The sequence below is a fragment of the Pelodiscus sinensis genome, chromosome 9 (genome assembly GCF_052426305.1).
Source record: "Pelodiscus sinensis isolate ZL-2025 chromosome 9, ASM5242630v1, whole genome shotgun sequence".
NCBI lineage: Eukaryota > Metazoa > Chordata > Testudines > Trionychidae > Pelodiscus > Pelodiscus sinensis.
This window is the reverse complement of record NC_143060.1, coordinates 12614434-12632980: the sequence shown is the minus strand read 5'-3', so window position 1 is coordinate 12632980 and position 18547 is coordinate 12614434. Positions and strand designations below refer to the sequence as shown.

Genomic DNA, 18547 nt, shown 5'->3' with positions numbered 1-18547 from the left:
CTATTAATACATTGTAATCTGTCACTGAAGTAATTCAACAATTAGCTATTTTCTTCTTCATGTTATCCAAACACATTAGTCACACCATTGACTATTAGCTTGCAAATTTTCTGTTTAAAGAAGCAAATGCATATTTAATTATGAACCCAGTTTGAAAGCAGTGGAATATTTGCCTGAGTGAAAAATGGCCTCATTTAAGGATTAAAAAAAGAGGTCTGAAATGGGAAATCTTACTATTACCCAAAAAATGTCATTGGCAATAAAAGTACAGAAATGGCCTTAACTCTAGTAGTCTGAATAGCACTGCAATGCTAATTTAACAGAATCGAATATTTTATTATTACCATAGAGCCCAAGGCTGTGATCAGTATCACAGGCCTCTCTGCACAAACAGAGATGTAGATATGTTCCCTGCACCATAGGATTTATAAACTTGTTTTCATTTGTTCAACAAAACTGTATTGGTATGTGTAATGACACAGATTACCTCTCCATAAGAAAGATTACCACCTATGGAATGTTTTAATGTTTCTTGTATTTATGACTTGACTATATAAAGAACAGGTTATATGGGTATGATCGTAATGAAATCTCTATCAGAAAGCTGAAACAATGTGTGACTGTTTTCCTAATGGCATTAAAGCAGCACAGGTGTTTTGTTTCATTTACTTAATTAAGATCATGGGCCAGCTCTTTTGTGTGAATCAGCATACCTATAGATTTAAACCAACTGCAGATATGGCCCTATATTATAGAAGTGTGTTGTTTGCATTAATGTATTATAAGAACATATGTTCTTATGTAAAATTAGGGCAGAATTTGATCCCTTCTGTGTAGCTTTTAAACGGAAGACACTGGACAACATTTTTATTTCATTAATGCCCATGATAAAATAAGTGTAACACCACTGACTTCAATGGGGGTCACTCCATATTTGTTTTTTATTTATGTGCCAGGAACAAAGACCTACTATCTTTCCTCTGAGCTAGGTGATAGTTATTGTATTTATTTTATTGATTATTATTTATTCAAAAGGTAATCGAATGATAAGGCACAGCTGGCTCCCAGGTATATTGGTGCACGTCTGGTCAGTGGGGCTCTAAGGTGGAAATGAGAACAGAGTTTGGCCTTACACCTCTGTTCTGTTCCCGGGTCTGAGAATAATCTGTTTTTTCTGATGCAGCATTTCAGTTTGCAATCTGCTTGTTGCTTAATATTTCATGTATTAATGTTACAAGAAAGGAAACTGAGGCCTAGTCCAGTGAAAGCAAAGATGATGTGCTGATGATTTTGAGCTTGAGATTGGCTTTGCCCCTCTGCCAGCCTGAGCAATATAAATGTAGTTCTAACGTTATCTGAGGTGTGTTACCTGACCCCCTATGCCAGCACGGCTCAGCGTTGCCTTTGCTTTTCCATGCTCGGGCTCAGGCTAGCAAAGCAAAACCATCCACCCTTCACAAGACGGGATGGGGGTAGGAAGCAGCAGTCCCTTGGTGGCAGCGTTGCCCCAGCTCTTTCTTTCAGTATTGCCCATCCCCACGTGGCATCTTGTCTGCCTCAGTGCACGGATTGGGCATGCACAGGTCTGGAGAGCAGAGCCCGCCCAGTGAGCAGCGTCACCGGCTCCAATGCCTGCACGCTGGAGGAAGCAGGGCAGCAGCGGGCAGTAAACACTCGGCTAGCGAGGCAGTAAGCTCGGCTGCATGCAATCGGCACCGCCGGCCGGCATTACCCCGCGGAAGGAGCGCGCGCAATGTGCCGCCCAGGACTAACCCGGCTGCTGCTCTTCCATCTCCTGCTGGCCAAGCTGCACATGGGCAAAGGTGGGTCCCGGAATCGCCGTGTGCTCGGTGCGCGCGCGTGTGCTGGGGTAACAGCAGCATCCCTGGGATGTGAGCAAGTGCAAGCCCTGAGTGTGCCTGGCTCCCCCCTCCCGCCGCACTTTTCACTACTGGTTGCGTGCGGGGTGCCTGGCCGTGCTGCACCGGGTGCGTGCAGCGAATGAATGGGAAGCCAGTTTGCAGCGGCTCCCTTAACTTTCAGCAGAGAGCTGCTGGGAGGCGGCGGGCGATGACACCTGAATGGACGGGCTGGCCCCAATTGCGAGCCGCTAGTGACAGGGATTCATCTCCGAAGGGAAGATGTATCTGGTCCCCCCCCGGAAACCACACCTAGCGCCCTAGCTGCAAAGGAGCCGGTCCCCTTCGCAACTTCTGTGCGGGGTCAGTTTCCATTGTGTGGGGAAGGAGAAGATGGAAAGCAAGCGAGCGCGGGAGAAGCCGGCCACGGTGCGATCCCCCTTTTGCACTGACAATGAGCACCCGCTAGGTCGTTGGACAAACGTAGTTTTATTTTTGCATTTGCTTGGCCTTCTCTCCCGTCCTCCTTTTGCCGTTCAAACAATGCCGGCTTATTTCCGGCAGGGAGTCAATTAGCTGCACACTGCATCTTTCCAAAGCGGGGCTCTGCTGAGCCGGGGAGAGGGGGGATGATTTTAACCTACTCCAGGGAGACGTGCTTTGTGTCCTCCTGTTGTTAAATCCTTGCCCGCCTCCCCTCTCCCGTGCACAGCAGCCGCCTCCCCCCAATGCAGCATCCCTCCGGGGAAGCGCTGTGTGAGCGCAAGGTGCGAGATGCCATTAGGCGAGTGCGGCCTGAAGCCCCGAGGATGGGCGGGATGCGGCCTTGCCCATGCACCGGGGGGCACGGCTGGGGGGTCGCGCTCCGGCACGCACGGCGCTGTCTCTGCCCCCCGCAGGCGCGGCGAAGGAGTGCGAGGAGAACCAGTTCCAGTGCCGGAACGAGCGGTGCATCCCTGCCATCTGGAAATGCGACGAGGATGACGACTGCTCGGACAACAGCGACGAGGCGGATTGCCGTGAGTCCCCGGCCCCCCCCTCCCCTCCGTCCGCCGGGCTGTGGGTGGCTCCGCTCCGCGGGGGGCGACGCGTGGTGCCCGGGCGAGCTGCAGGCAGCGCGTGTCTGCCGGGGCCGCCCACCCTGGCGCTCGCCCAGTCCTTCGCCTTGTGGCGCTGGCAATGCGGGCTCTGCACCCGGCGTGCGTGTGTGCAAAGCAGCCCTGCCGGAGGGCTGGCCCCCGGGGACTGCCCTGCTACCGGCGGGACGTCTCCTGGCCCTTTGCCGCTCGCCTCCGCTGGCGTTTTCCCTTGCGCTAATCACAGCACCAGCTGCTGCTGCTGCTCAGCCAGAGGCTTATCCCTCGTGCAGGAAGGGGTGGATTTAGCTTTGATCCTAGGTGAGAGCAGCACAGCGCGCGTGTGCGCTGGGGGAGAATTAAAGGGCTCAGTCCATAGCCCCTCGGTAACAGTAGCAGGGCCTGCGTTGTCCTGTTGCAAAACCCGACTCGGAGGGAAACGATTGCAAATCGTGTGGTTCCATCCTGTGCGTTTTTGAATGAAGCTGTGGTTTCTGCCGGCCTCCTCTCGGATTGGCTGCGGGGGAACACCAGATAGGTCATATGGCACAAGCCGCCAATAAGGAAGTCTAGCAGAAGACTGCCAGTAAGTACACCCCCCCCCCCCCCCAGTCATCCTTCCAGCTCCTAGAAGATGGGCCTTTCTGACCTTGTGTAGGTAGGGGATTGGCTGTGAAGGGCTGCTGGAGAACTGCTCTGACAGGCTAAATTCACAGAGGCAAAGCCGGGTGGTTATTGCATATTCTAGTTCCGGTGGTGATTCATTGGGAAAGATTATAAGTGATTATAGAAGCAGAGAGTTATATGATGCAAAGTTTCCTCCTCCATTCATTAAAAACAGCAACTTTTTTATGGTTCTGTTATTTCCTCATACTGCATATCCTTGTTGTGACAAATCCTTTGTATGTGGGGGGGAAAACACTAAGGAGAGAATTGTTCAAGCTATTTCCTGTTTTTTTTTTTTTAATAAGTTGCTCATAGGTAGCAGCTTGAAAGGATACTTGCATTTAAGTATGTATATATAAGTATTACTGAAAATTACAGTGAATTAGCTAGTATGCATGTGCACATCTGTTTACTGTTGAATAGAATCAGAACTACTCAGTGTCATCAGTCCTATGTTGCTAACAGAATATAATAGTGTAAGAGGAAGAAGAGGGGGTTTCTCATTCATTTGGAGCAGGCAGGCTTGGAATTCTACTTCCTCTGCTCCTGTGAAGTCTAAGGCCAGTTCTACACTGGCAGGGAAAATTGATGCAAGATATGCAACTTGGGCAACATGAATTGAGTAGCTGGAGTCGACGTATCTTGAGCTGATTTTTCTGGCGTGGACCCAAGGTGGGAGGTCGATGGGAGAAACGTTTTTGTCAACTTCCCATACTCCTCGTGACAGCAAGGAGTAATGCTGCTGACGGGGGTGGCCTCAGTTTGATTTAGCAGGTCTTTATAAGACCTGCTAATTTGAACTCCAGAGAATCAATTGCCAGAGCATTGATCCTCCAGCAAGTGGAGCTGTGGCTTCAACTGGCCTTGCGTTTTGACATATTGACAACCTCAAGTCCTAGACTGGAGTGGCCAAGCCATTTAACAAAGAGAGCCAAAACAGCATCGGAAAAAATGTGAAGAGCCACACCAGAATTGTCGAGCCCCCCCCCCCCCCGCAAAAGCCCCCCAGAAAAGAATTGTTGAGCCTAAAAAAACAATTTTTTTAAAAAGGAGGCTGCCCCTTTAAGACAGCTGCCATCTTGGACACCATTTTTAAAACCCTGCAGCTCCGATGTGGTAAGCAGAGGGTTCCAGGAGGGAGCCGGTGGGGGCCATTGGGGTGGGGGGGGTGTGCGCAGGAGCGGCTTCATGAGCTGCACTTGTGGGAGGCAAGAGCTGTATGCGGCTCGTGAGCCATGGGTTGGCCATGGCTGTCCTAGACAGTTGCCCATTTGTTATGGTATCAGTACACATGCTTGTTCCTTACTTGTGTGTTTGCCATGTAAGTTTGGTGGGTAGCAGCACTTCTCTCAACCTAAGTATACTGGAAACATCCACAAAAGCAAAGAAACATGGAATTAAGTCTATTGTATCTACAAGAGGCAAAACAGCACTGCAGGTTTTTCTATGGCAGCTGACCTGAAATAGCAAAGGCATGCTTTGAGAATTATATACCGTATAGGATAAGAGTCATTGAATGCACACACACTTTATTGTAATTCACCAAAAGAGCTCTGGAGACTTCATAACCAGAAGCACATAACATGAGCAGCTGATGAATGACAGCGATCTAGTGAATAAGCTACAGTCATGCAGTTTTCACTCTTTCTTGCTATTCACAATCTCACCGTTTTTAATCAATTTAACATTTACAAAGTCAAATCCTACTGTCCTTTCTTAGGCAAAAATTCCACTGAATGAAATGGGAGTCCTGTTTGTATAAAGGTTGTGTGGTTGTGGCCTGAATGGATTCCTAATGTCATTATTCTTTTATTCCAACTCTCAATGAATACAGTAGTTCTTTACCCTCTGAGTAGTCCCGTTCGAATCAGCGAGACTTCTTAAATAGTAAGAATGAGTGAGGCTCAGCACCTCTCTACTTCCCAGGCCATGAAATACAGTATCAGGGAAAAAAAAAACCCAAGGAATGGAAAACATTTTTTGACGGAGGTCTGGTTTAGTTGTATTGTGACATGTCAGAATACTCAGATATGTAATTGTGTTTTTTAAAGTCTCAGATGGGTAGGCATGTTAGTAACTAAAAAAACTTCAACATCAACAGGTGCTACAGGACCATTGTTGGTTTTTAGAGTTTTAAAAACTCTACAAGATGAATTAAGTGTTTTATGGGCATGTGACTGGGATGCTGTTTGCTGGTAAATGTTAACAAAAGGGTCCTTGGAACATATATAAGGAATTATACTGCAGCATGTAAGACTGGCATATAAACATGAAATAGATGGGTGTAATATAGAAATTTCCCATATGGACTGATCACTTAATTAAAGTGCAGATTTTGCAGTGGACTTCGTTCAAGAGGCCTCAAGAGCCACTATTTAAATTACTTTTTTTCACGCAATTCTTTTGCTAGCTTGTATTTACTTACTGCTGAACAGTCTTTTTTTCTGAAATGTTAAAAGGAAAATATATGTAGACTTATAATATAAAATAGAGGTATACGCATGCTATTACATTTTAAGGCATGGGTGGGGAACCTCAGGCCTGGGGGTTGGATGTTGCCCCTGGCTTGGCCCCCAAGGTTCAGCATGGGGGAATCCAGGCTGGCACTTCACCCCCCTGCCACCCACCTGTGGGGCTGGAGCTCACAAAACTTATTAGCCTAGGCCCCCTTAGGCTCTGGTGTGTGAGGGGTATGTAGGACTTGTCTTTCTCCTTATCAGTCAGGGGCTTCTCATTTGTGTGTGGTCCATGGCTGATTTTTCTGTGGGTCAGTGGCCCCCAAACCTAAAAAGGTTCTCCACCCCTGTTTTAAGGGATATAGTGAGGATGGCCTGTAAGTCCAAGGTACGTTCCAAAGAACTTACTTGTATTGAAACAGTTTAAAGTGGGGAATTTTTTTCTCTGCAGCTGACTTCCATTTGTGCAAATTGGGTGTGGGAGGATGTGGGTGGGTGTTTTTGTTTTGGTGGGTGGTTTTTTGCACGATTTAAGATTGGGGAATGGGAGAACTTGTATCAGTCCCTACAAACGTCCGCAACTTTAGTGCAGAACAGATGTATACTGGGGCGACTTATAGCGGGGATGCCCTGTACATAATATATGTACACAGAGTATATTCCATGTGCTTTTGTTTCTAGATTAACACATTTCTTGTGTTGCTACTGAAAATACAATAAAATATTAAAAACAGAAGTTTGAAACTACACATTCCAAGAATTTGAATATTCTGCAGTTAACTACTAAAGCAGTGATGGATTGGAAAAAGAGAATGCATATAGCTCTGTAGTAGCAAATGCTGAGACAGACCATTCCATTCTCAGTCCCTATAGTCACTTTGTTCAGAACTTTCTCAGAAATAGGTGATATGCATTTGTTAATGGCTTTCTCTACTGTATTTATCTCCACTTCTAGGAAAAAAGGATAACTATTGTGGCTAGTATGTAAATTATCAACTTGCAAAATAAACTGATACTTGTGGTTGTTGCCATTGAAATGCTCTGTTACAAAAAGTTTCAGTATATTTTAATAGTTCTATGAGAAGATGACAGTTTACTCTCTGCTTGTGGGAAAACAGGGAGTTGACGGAGTGGCAGTACACAGTGTGCATCTTGTTAGAAGCCTTCTTTGTACACAGACTTACGCTGTTCCTGTTTTTTTGCTGCTTTACTCCCTGGTGAATGAACTGTTGACTTTTCCAAGGAATTTGAGATTCCAAAGGAAGAGTCTGAGCACCTTGCCTCATGGAGGTTTTCGCTCTGGGTTTGTTTTCTTTCCACTGAATTCCATCCATCTTGATTGGCAGTAGTGTGTCTGAAAGCATCCTTGTATTCACACCCCACATAGTACAGTAATAATCTTTGTACAAAATAGGCCTTGTGAGGTATCTCATGGAAATTCATACTTTGCTAGTCGATAATATCATGGTGAAAATGTATGTAGCAACGTTATAAAGTGTTCACAACCCTGTGGGCACGGTGGGATGGCTCCTGAAAGCAGTAACAGTGTCTATACTAGTGATGGGCAACCAAGAATCGGGAGTGGGCTGTGTGAGGTAGCCCTTCTTCACCTCAGTGAGCTGCAGCAGCCTGCAGCTCATGGGGGGGTTCCTCCTGCGGCTCTGTGGCCCCGCCTTATTTTCCCCCACATGTGGTACTGGAGTCCCACACTTCCTACTCCTCCTCCCTCCCAGCACTTTTGGAGCACCACGAATCCACTGATTTGCACTCTGTCCCCACTTCTCCCCTACTGTTTGCAACTGTTCAAGGTCTGGGAAAGAGGGAGACCTTGAACTGCTAGTCTATACTGACACCGGGTCGACCTGTTTACCTTTACACTATAGATGTGGCATTATTAAGCAGCTGTAGTAGGGTATTTATTTTGGCAAGAACGAAATTATAGTGTAGAGACTTTCCTAGTTTGGTTTACGTAAGCTGCCTTGTTTTGTCCTAACTCTGTGGCATAGACCAGACAGGTACAAGCACCTTTGGGCCTCTGGAAGAGATCCTGACTAAAGCATGGTCAGTCATCATCTTGCTAGTAGATTGGAGGTTAAATAGTCAATCTTAAACAAAGCCTTGAACCAGCATTTGCCAGATTAAGACTTAGATGTGTTTTTGCTTTTATTTGCTTGTGTAGGTTTTGATCTTGATCGCTCTGTGACCAGTTCCAGGGAGGCTAACAGGTTACTTAGTTAGGGCCAAACAGCAAAGAATGGGGCAGCCATTCTTCAAAGCTGGTGGCTATTCCAATATTAAGATTCACCAAGCCAGCACAAAACAGTCTTTCTATAGGGTACGTCTACACTGTGTGACTATTTTGGCATACCAGAGGTATCCCAAAATAGCTACCCCACATCTTAATAAGTCACCTATTATTTCAAAATATTTTCTAAAATGATAGGCATGCTATTTTGGCATCCCTGTAACCTTCATTCCATGGGGAGCTAAGGGATGTCTCAAAATAGTGTTTTGAAATTTGGTGCTGTGTAGATTCACCAAATTGCAAAATAAGCTATTTCAAAATAGAATCTAAATAAGATGCACACCCACCCACCGCCGGTGTGCGACATACACTCCCTGTATTCCCTTCTTGTTTTCAGTCAGGGATATGGGGTGTTTTTTGCTTCTTACTTGTGTGCAGCTCCTGAATGATTTCTCTGGGTCAGCGGCCCCCAACCCCCTCAAAATTCCCCACCCCTGCTGTATAGCAGACCAGCACACACATTCCACCTAAGTCAAAATGAGATAAGGATCAATGAATATCTTTATTTCATACACAAAAATTCTATCAATCCTAAGGCTAGATTATCTCCCAGGTCAATTTTACTCCAAATATGTGCTTATAGCCAATTCTTAAACTAATATTTAATTAAAACAGAGTAAATATTGGTTGAAAGAGCTGTATTATAGTAGTCATGAATACAGTTTGGAGATCAGATTTCATAGTATAGTTGATGAGCTTTAGAGTTGCACATAACTCTGACTGATGTAAGAACGATCAGTTCAATGTCCATTTTAGGTACAGGCAGTCCCCGAGTTACACGGATCCGACTTATGTCGGATCCGCAGTTACGAACGGGGCTTTTCTCACCCAGGAGGATGGGAGCGGCGGGACACCCAGATGCGCCGTGGTCCCGCCGCCCGCGTCCTCCGTGGCAAGAAAAGCTGCTCCGCATCTCCCTGGTCTGCTGGGGGGGAGCCCCCCACCCAGCAGACCAGGGAGACGTGGAGCAAAGCCACGGAGCACGCAGGCAGCGGGACAGCCCAGACGCGCCGCGGCTGTCCCACTGCCGGCGTCCTCCGAGGCTTTGCTCCCCGTCTCCCTGGTCTGCTGCGGGGAGCCCCACACCCATAGTTTACTATGTTCCCATTTAGTGGTCACTTAGCTAATCATTGACAAGACTGCAAATGCCAATGCTGAAGAGGAATTGGGACGAGAGTTTATTGGGAGTAATGAGAACAGAGCTGCCTCTTCTCAAGTTATGGAATCTCTGCAGTGCTAACGAGTCAAAAGTTAGTGAAAAAGGATTGGTTGGTAAAGTCAGCAGATATATGCAGGTGGGTAAGTAGGAAAATAGCTTCTTTTGCTGAGTTGCTTTTTTGATCATAACTGCAATTCAATGATAGGTGATGACTGGAGCTCCCCATTAGGCTGCAGTGTGTCACCGAGGAACCTGTGCAGTTTCTGGTGTGTCTACAGAATTTACTACAGCCACTCGGCGACTTAGGAACACACTGATTTACGACCATCCGAACTTACGACCAACCTCCCATTAACCCCATTATAATATTTTTGAGTTGAGAACCATGTGTCAAATTTTTCAAACAGCGTGGGCAGCACGTTTAAGGGTATTTCCGATTTAATACCAAATCGAGTTACGACCAGATGTTTGGAACTTAACCCTTTCGTAAGTCGGGGACTTACCAACCCTAGAACCTACATGAGGCATAATAAACAAAAAACTTCCCCTGCCAAACCTACAACTGAGTGTCTGGTAGCAGTGGCTATGCCAGAAGAGGCAGAACATCCTCAGGTCTATTATACCTGCTGCCCATTACTTTAAGAATTAAAAAATAGAAGCTAAAAGTCAGGGGAAATATTTCTTATCATGCCCATGTGCTTTCATTAGACTGGAACTAATTTCCCAAGAGAAAAGTCATAAAAGTTCCATTGAATAGGAGATTTGAAAAATTAAGTCTTTCGCTGTGGATTAAGAATACCAAGGAGTCTGGTAAAGGGTTATAGAGCTACACAAATCCCTCTCAGATTGCTAGTGATGGCCTGTATGAAATGAGCTTTTTGGTCTCAATCTAGTTCCGGTCCAGTTGGACATACATACACTTCACAAAACCCACCGGTAGTAAAGGCAACAATTAGAAGCCTCGGCAATGAGAACAGTGGCCAAATGGGCAGTGGACCAAACCGTCCTTTTTTCCCTGCAGTAGGTCATCCGGGGATAGAGGACATCTGCTTTGCAGGTAAATTGCTTTTCTCCTTTAACACAATACCTAATCCTGTTTGAAAAGACAGAATAAAGGGCTAAAAATGGTACCATAAGGACTCCATTATGGTAGAGTTAGTGGAAGCAAGGTTAAAAATAGGGATGTGAATGGCATCATAATTAAGGGTGATGCCTACCAGGTAATGGTTAACCGTTATCCAGAAGCAGCCCCCTTCCTGTGGCCCACCACAGGCAGAGGGCTGCTCTAGCACCGTGGGACTGCTGATTCCCAGCCTGTCCCCCCCCCGCTGCCTCTCCCTGCGAGGCTGCTGACTCACAGCCTGCAAACCCAGGTGGGGTAGGAGCCAGCAGTCCTCCACTCTCCCCTCCGCTGCTGCTTCTGGTCCTGCATAAGGCTAGAAGCACCTGGGTTGGATCAGTCTCTGCCTGCTGTGCAGGGACACTCCCCACCCCCCAAAGGTGGTGGGGGTGGGTTCCTAAGTGGATTAGGGGATACAGCACTTGTCTGAGAAGAGCAGAGTTGTGCGTTGGAATCTCCATCCTGCTCCTGGGAGTGGCAGGATAGCCAACAGGGGCTGCCCCAGAGATGGAGTTGGCTTCTTCACTTGGAAGGCAGGATAAGGGACTTGCTGAATTAAGGGAGGTGAAGTGGGATCTCCAGTGAACTGGAGGACAGGGCATCCGTTTCTGGAGCACAAAGTGGTGGGCTCCACTGGGTAGGGGCCACTCCAGCCTACCTGCCCCAGTTAAACTTTACATTTTACCGGTTAACTAATTAAATGGGATTTTACATCCCCAGTTAAAAATATGGGGAAAATATGGTTTGATAGAAATGCAGCCATGAGAATAAAGAGGATCAGTAGCTGTGGGAAGTAGTACAGGAAGATGCAGATATCCAGGGTGTTAGAAGCTTTCCTGAAGTCACGGAGAATGTGGAATGATTGAATTCTGATAAGATAGAATTTTGTTTTTGTAATTGTGGAGACAGTTGTTAGCTACTTTTTCTAAATTATTTTTGGTTAAATTTGCAGATCATTGTAGAGGCTTGAAAAAGTCTGAGAAATATTGATTCCTTGGTCTATTTCTAATGGAGCAAAGAACCCAGGTGGCTCATTTTGTTGGCTTCCTTTTTTGATCTTTAGTCTCAATAGTAATGATGGCAGCGATGCATACTGCTCTAGGAACAGGCAAACCTGCAGAAGCAGTGAGGCTTGTGCACCGCTGAGTGAAATTAATCTGTGGTGTGACTCTGGAGGCTTGTTAAAAGTTATTCTAAGGATAAAATTGTCCTAAGTGTTTTCTACCGCCCTCTTTCTTCTTTGTATTTTTGCTAATTTCTTGGTGATGGATTTTGAAAAACGTATAGTTCTCTTGTGTTTTAGACCTACCCTGCTTTTAGTCCCTAGGATCTTTGTTTCACTTCCTGATTTTAAATTTTTGAAACACAAAGCTCAGATATATTTGCTGCTGTTGTCATAGGTAGAGCCCTGCATAGATAAAAAATTTGTAATCTGTATCTGTAAAAATGTGTCGCAGATATTTGCATTGACATCTGCCGACACAAAGCTGGTATCTGCAAATTTGCAGGGTTCTAGATACAAAATGTGTGTCCACATCCATATCTGCAAAAATGAGCTGCAGATATCCACAGATAGAAAGTGAATGTCTGAAGAACTGCAGGGCTCTAGTCATAGGGAGAGACCAGCTTTGAGAGGCTAGTAGGGAAAATTGGAAGTGGGAGAGGTAGATGGATTTTGGTATTTAAGGGGGCATGGTTGAGTTGAGAAGTTTGCTATGTGGAGGGAGGTTCAGAAGCATTGGCAGTGGGGATAGAGGAATGGGACATTAGTTATTGAGGGGATACTAGTTTGGTTTGATCTTTCCCAGCTCCCTGTACCATGGATTTCACTTTCTGGCCTTGCTGATACCTCTGTTGCTTCCCACACTTCTTACATCTCCTTGGAATTTTTAAAGATGAACTTGAAGGCCATAGTGTCCATGCTGAGCTGCATCCCATCTTGTATGAGGTTTTTGATTCCTATATATTTTTTTTTTTAAGCCCCCAGAAAAATGTTTGGATTCTGATTAAGTTTTGGAGTTTTGTTTTATTGTGCTGTTGCAGAGTCCCTAGTCTAAAGCATTCTGTTAATGCCTGTATAATTTGAGGATGTAAAGGGGTGATCAGTTACCTGGTAAGCATTGCCTTACTGGCATATTTACTGGGGTAACTGGTTAACCAGTGCCTGGCTGGCCAGAGCAGCCCCCTATTGTGTAGTGCGATGGGCCCTGCCTAATCCGACCAGGCTCACCACACTGTGTGCAGGGGCTGCTCTAGCAGCCCTTTGCCCGCAGCACGACACAGCGAGACAGTTAACTGGTTAAACATATAGTTTAACCGGTTAACATTTTCAGTGGTATCTTGCATCCCTAATGTAATTCTCATCTAGCCCAAACATCTGGTTCTAGCCAAAGGGAAGTTGCATACTTTTATGCTACATAATTAGGAAGTGTTAGAAATGCTGAGCCTAATTTTTCTAAAATGCCTTTTCCAGTTAAAATCATTATTATTTGGATTACTGCCGTGTGTAAGGGGGTGGGGGTGGATGAGTCTTTTGATGTAATTAATGCAAATTTTTCTGCTCTGTGAAAATTCTTGCTGAAATACAAAAGATAACTTGTAAAGTCTAATTAATGTGTTGCAATAATTCTGTGAACAACTTCTAAAATAACCTTCGTTTCAAGTAATGTCAGGAGTTGGGCTTTAAATAAAGGGCAACCAAGAAATTTAGAATGGGGGCTCAAGTTCCATTTAAATTCGACCTTAGTAAAGAGACGATGTGGTGTAGTGAGCAGACCTGCTCTCTCTTACCTTTTACATTTGCTGCAGACTGAAGGCAAACCTTCATATCTCTTCAGAGGTTCGACTGAAGAGTCATGATGGCAGTGCATGAATGAAGATTGAATGTGATTTGCTATATATTGAAATGACTAGCACCTCTACAGTGCTCTTAAGTGAGTTGAGTGATTAGCTTTACTCTTTTTATACAGAAAACTGGTACAGGGCTGGTCAGTGGTGTCCAGTAAATCAGTGGTAGAACCAGGAGCAGAACTCAGCTGCTCTAAACTCCAGCTGTCCATTTCACTTGAGCATGCTGTTTGCCCAGAGGCACCTGTGTGACCAATGACAAAATTGTATTCTCTGTTCCAGATTTCTTGGTTTTGTAGTTCTGAGTCAGAACCTGACAGTTTGTCTGACCCTGCAGAGTTAATGCAAGGAGTAGTAATAGTAGAGTTCTAGACTCTGCTAGAGAGTGGGGTTTAGAATAACATTGAGGGCCATTAGCTGTGGCTTATCTAATTAGATGTGGTTTTTTTTTCCCTGAGATGTCAGTATTATTTTAATACAGGTTGGACTTCCCTGGTCTGGCATCCTCGGGACCTGACTGGTCCTGGACAAAGGGGATTTGCAGCACTGGTACATGTTCTTTGGCACACACTTCTCCAGGCGCTATGTCTTAGTTGATGCTTCTAGATCTGAAGTGGAAGCTGGCAGTGCAGTTCTTTCCTCAATCTTAGCCTTGATTCTGAAGCTCTCCCTTTCTTAGAGGGATACTGCTTCGGAGTCACCTGAAGTGAAGCATCCATACAGATGCTACTCAGTGAAGAAAGAGGGTTCCTTACAGTAACTGTGGTTCTTTGATATGCATGTCTCTGCGTGCTGTGCTTCCTGGCCTCCTTCCCCTTAGTTTCAGAATTTCCATCTGAGACTTGACAATAGAGAAAGGCCCATGCAACCTGATGCACTAGTCTTGATGCGGGGAAATGCGTGCATGCATGAGTCAAAGGGATACTGCTCATGAAATCTCTGATGAAAGGTGAGTAGGGCACACAAACTCCTGAAGAGAGGGACCCAAAGAGGGATGCTTCTCGAAGAGCAGCAGTTACTGCACAGGGTGAGAAACTATTTTTTGGCCAGCAAAAAACTTGACAGTAGCTAAATGCTGGAGAAATTTTATCTCATTGTATACAGGCAGTCCTCGAGTTACGCGGATCCGACTTATGTCGGATCCGCAGTTACGAACGGGGCCATCTCCCTGGTCTCCAGCAGACCAGGGAGAAGAAGCAAAGCGGCAGAACACGCGGGCAGCGGATAGCCCAGACGCATCTGGGCTGTCCGCTGCCCACGTGTTCTGCCGCTTTGCTCCCCGTCCCCCTGGTCTGCAGACCAGGGAGACGGGGAGCAAAGCCGCGGAGCCCGAGGGCAGCAGGACAGCCACGGCGCGTCTGGGCTGTCCCGCTGCCCCCGTGCCCCGCGGCTTTGCTCCGGACGCCTGTGGTACAGCAGCTTGGGCGCTGCCGGTTGGTCCCGTAGCGCCGCTCTGGGCACTACTGGACCAACCCGGCAGCACCCCAGCTGCTCTGCCCCAGGCATCCTGATTCAGCCACTGCTGATCAGTTTCAGCAGCGGCTGAATCTGGACGCCACTTCCGACTTACATACAGATTCAACTTAAGAACAAACCTACAGTCCCTATCTTGTACGTAACCCGGGGACTGCCTTCATCTTATTTCTCTCTCCTCGTTTCATCCCTGCGTTCATGGACAAGTTTCTCTGATGGCTAATTAGCAAACAGAGGCTGCAGAACAAACTCAGTCAGATTTTGGTTCAAGCTGGTGTATTGAAATTGCATGTTTTACTTACAGGCATTACGGAGGTGAACATAGCTCTGTTACAATGGTGTAACAACTGAATTTGTTCTCATTTCTATAAAATATATGCTATGTATATCACAGAATAATAGAACTGGAAAGATCCTTGAGAGGTCATCTAATCCAGTTCTCTGCACAAGGAGCCAGTTAATGTTGGTCCCTGTGGCTGAATAAGGATTAGGAAACTGCATTGCCAGGCACCAAAAGCAATGCATTTTTCTGGTTTTTCTTCTTTGAAGGAACTCAGGTTGTGGCATGATACTTCAAAAAGTAGGGATTTAGAGCCAGGAGAAAATTTCCCAACTGTCAGGGTGGTTAAACACTGGAATAAATTTCTTCGGGAGGTTGTGGAATCTCCATCACTTGAGATATTTAAGAGCAGGTTAGAAGGACATCTGTCAGGGATGATCTATGGTGCTTGGTCCTGCCGTGAGGGCGGGGGACTGGATTTGATGATCTCTCAAGATCCCTTCTAGTTCTAGTATTCTGTGATTCTATGAAGTCCACAAGCCTGCTATATAAATACAGAAGGTCCTCCCACGGAATAGATAGTGTAGTATATTTTCTCTTCATGATTGAATGCTTCATGGAACAAAAGACACCTGTGTGAGAAACATTGGGCTGTTTGTAGGACTGCACCATGCACTTCTCTGACTTGCTGGAATCTTTTTCTTTCAAGCACTCCTGTATAAGTTAGGCATGTCAATGGTTAACCAGCAAGCATCACCCGATTGGGTGGTGATTACTGGTTACCAGTTAACCAGTGACCCAGCTAGGCTGGAGCAATGCCCAAGCCTGGCTGGAGCAGCCTGTCCTGTTTGAGCAGTTAACTGGTTAAATATAATGTTTAGCCAGTTAACTGATTAAACAGGATTTTATATCCCTGGTATAAATTTGGCCAGTAGTGTTCACACCTCCACTTTCCAGCTAGAACTGCCTGCTTTCCAGTATTAATGCAGAAAGCCTTTATCAACACTCTCTTACCCTAGCATTGAAAGAGACTGTGCAAAGCCTGGATGAGAGCACCAAGTGCTTTTTTCCCCTAGCTGATTACGTACAAGATTACATGAATGCTTGCTGACCTTTTTTTGTAAGTACCTGTGGAAAGGCCTGATGGCTCATGCACAAGCTGCACACTTTGGGTTTCTGGGAGCTGCTAATTTCACTGTGCACGTTCAGTTCATTGCTTTGTTTTTAAATTTTGGGAATGAACTCCCAACCCAGCTCTGCCCCTAATGTGCATTTACTGCTAGAATTAGGAATGGGTAGGAAAACAAAAGCATTAACTTTATCCTGCCATCTGCTATGCAGGTAACTAAGGTTGCTAAATTTCTATTTGCAAAAAATAGAACACCCTTGTCCTGCCCCTTCCCTTCCCAAGGCACCAGCTCTTCTCAGAGGCCCCACCCACTTCATTCCCCCTCCCTCCATTGCTCACTTTTCCCCCACCCTTGCTTATACATTTTCACCAGTCTGGGGCAGGAGATAGGGGTGCAGGCTTTGGGCAGCCGAGCTGGAGGTTGAGGCGTGGGAGGGGGTGTGGGCTTCAGGCTGGGAGTGCAGGCTCTGGAGTGGGGCCAGAAATGAGGGGTTCAGGGTGCGGGAGGGAGCTCCGGGCTAGGGCAGGGGTTGAGGTGAGGGAGGGAGTGAGGGCTAGGGAATGGGGACAGAATTGAGAGTTCAGGGCAGGAGGGGGACTCTGGTCTTGGACCAAGGACTAGGGTGCAGGGGGGAATGAGGGTTCTGGTGGGAGGTGAGGACTCTGGCTGGGGGTGTGGGCTCTGGGGTCAGGCCAGGGATGAGGGATTTGGGGTACAAGAGGGGGCTCAGGGAAGGAGCAGGGAGTTAGGGTGTGGGCTCTTGGGAGGATGCTCAGGGATTGGGGCATGTGAGGAGGTGCTGACTCCAGGTCAGGCGCCTCCTGGGAAGCAGTGACCTGTCCCTGTGGCTCTCAGGTGCCGGGGCAGTGGGAGACTCCGCAGCTCCCACTGGCCGGTCCAGGAACCATGACAGAGATGGAGCTGATGCTCAGGTGCAGCACATGGACTGCACCTAGTAGCCTCAGGGAAATGTGTCTGCTTCCTGGGACGTGCCTGAGGTGAGTGCCGCCTGAAGCTCACCCTCCAAACCCCCTCCCATATCCTAGCCTGCCCACGGCTAACTGGACTTTTAACAGCCTGGTCTGCACCCTTTTTGACCTGGTGTTCTGGTTGAAAACTGGATGCCTGGCAACCCTAACTGGGCCCCTAAAAACCACAGTTAGGCTGTTATATAAGTGGCCTGATTTTTTTTTTTTAATTAAGTGTCCTGAGAAATTAGTTGGAGCTGCAGAGTACTCAGCACATTTAAAACTTAGGTAATTTATTCAGGAAACTGTAGAAGGGGTTCAAGGCCTAACTTCAGACATCCATTTTTGAAAACTGACACCAACTGCTGGATTTGGCTTGACCAAGTCACTTCCGCCTCTCTGTGTCTCAGTTTTGTACAGTGGGGGTAATAATTTCTTAATTATTGTAAAGTGTTTTGCAGCCTATGTGTGAAAAGCACTCTACAAGAATTAGGTGGTATTGGTATTTTCTTATAACTGGAGAACAACCAAAAAAAAAAATCAACAAATTAGTACTCGGCCCAGACAAGTGGTTTTCAGGATTAGAGGAAGGCGCTTCAGAAGCCACTGAGAACATTGAATTCAACCCAGATTGTGTCCCAGAGGGAAGTTTTGTGGCATCAATTAACTTAAAGGTGATCCAGACTGCTATCCCGTGGTGAGTAATTGGCAGTTTGCCACGTACACAAGAAGAATGAACCAAAATAGGAACCACAAGAGACACAGAGAATGATGTGCTGATGAAATACATAGGGGTTCTTGGATGCCAGTTTTAAATGGGTTAGAAACAGGACTGGCAAGTAATTTCTCAGTGACGCTTGTAAAAATAATACCCACTTAGAAATACTGTAACTATGCTACAGCACTGGATGCTAGTCAGTGCTATAGCACTACTGTAAGTTACAGTATTTGGGGCCATCACTGTAGAACATGGGGGTTTGTTTTATTGTAAATGAAGAATCTGTAAAGTAGAAGGGCCAGTGTCAGCTGAACCTATGCAAAACCTTGTAGAATCCCAAGCCAGTTCCTCAAATCCAAACAACCCTGGTTTTGGCGATACTCCCATCCAAATGTAATGGCTTGGGTTTATTTCTACTGCAGATAGGAAACCCAATAGACTGGTGGAACTACTGCTGCACTAGCACTATGTGATCCCAGAGACTCTGGCA

The 18547-nt window shown here is 46.3% G+C and overlaps 1 protein-coding gene across 2 annotated transcripts in view; it reads left to right on the top strand.

Annotated features, from left to right (window-relative positions):
* Positions 1-1146: 1146 nt before the first annotated feature.
* LRP8 (LDL receptor related protein 8) overlaps positions 1147-18547 on the top strand; it is a 300238-nt gene continuing 282837 nt past the window's right edge. For both annotated transcript variants that reach the window (XM_089780427.1, XM_075936002.2), the window contains exons 1-2: positions 1147-1823; positions 2759-2878. In XM_089780427.1, the coding sequence (XP_089636553.1) occupies positions 1754-1823; positions 2759-2878 (190 nt within the window). In that variant the 5' untranslated portion in view covers positions 1147-1753. The remainder of the gene's footprint in view (positions 1824-2758; positions 2879-18547) is intronic.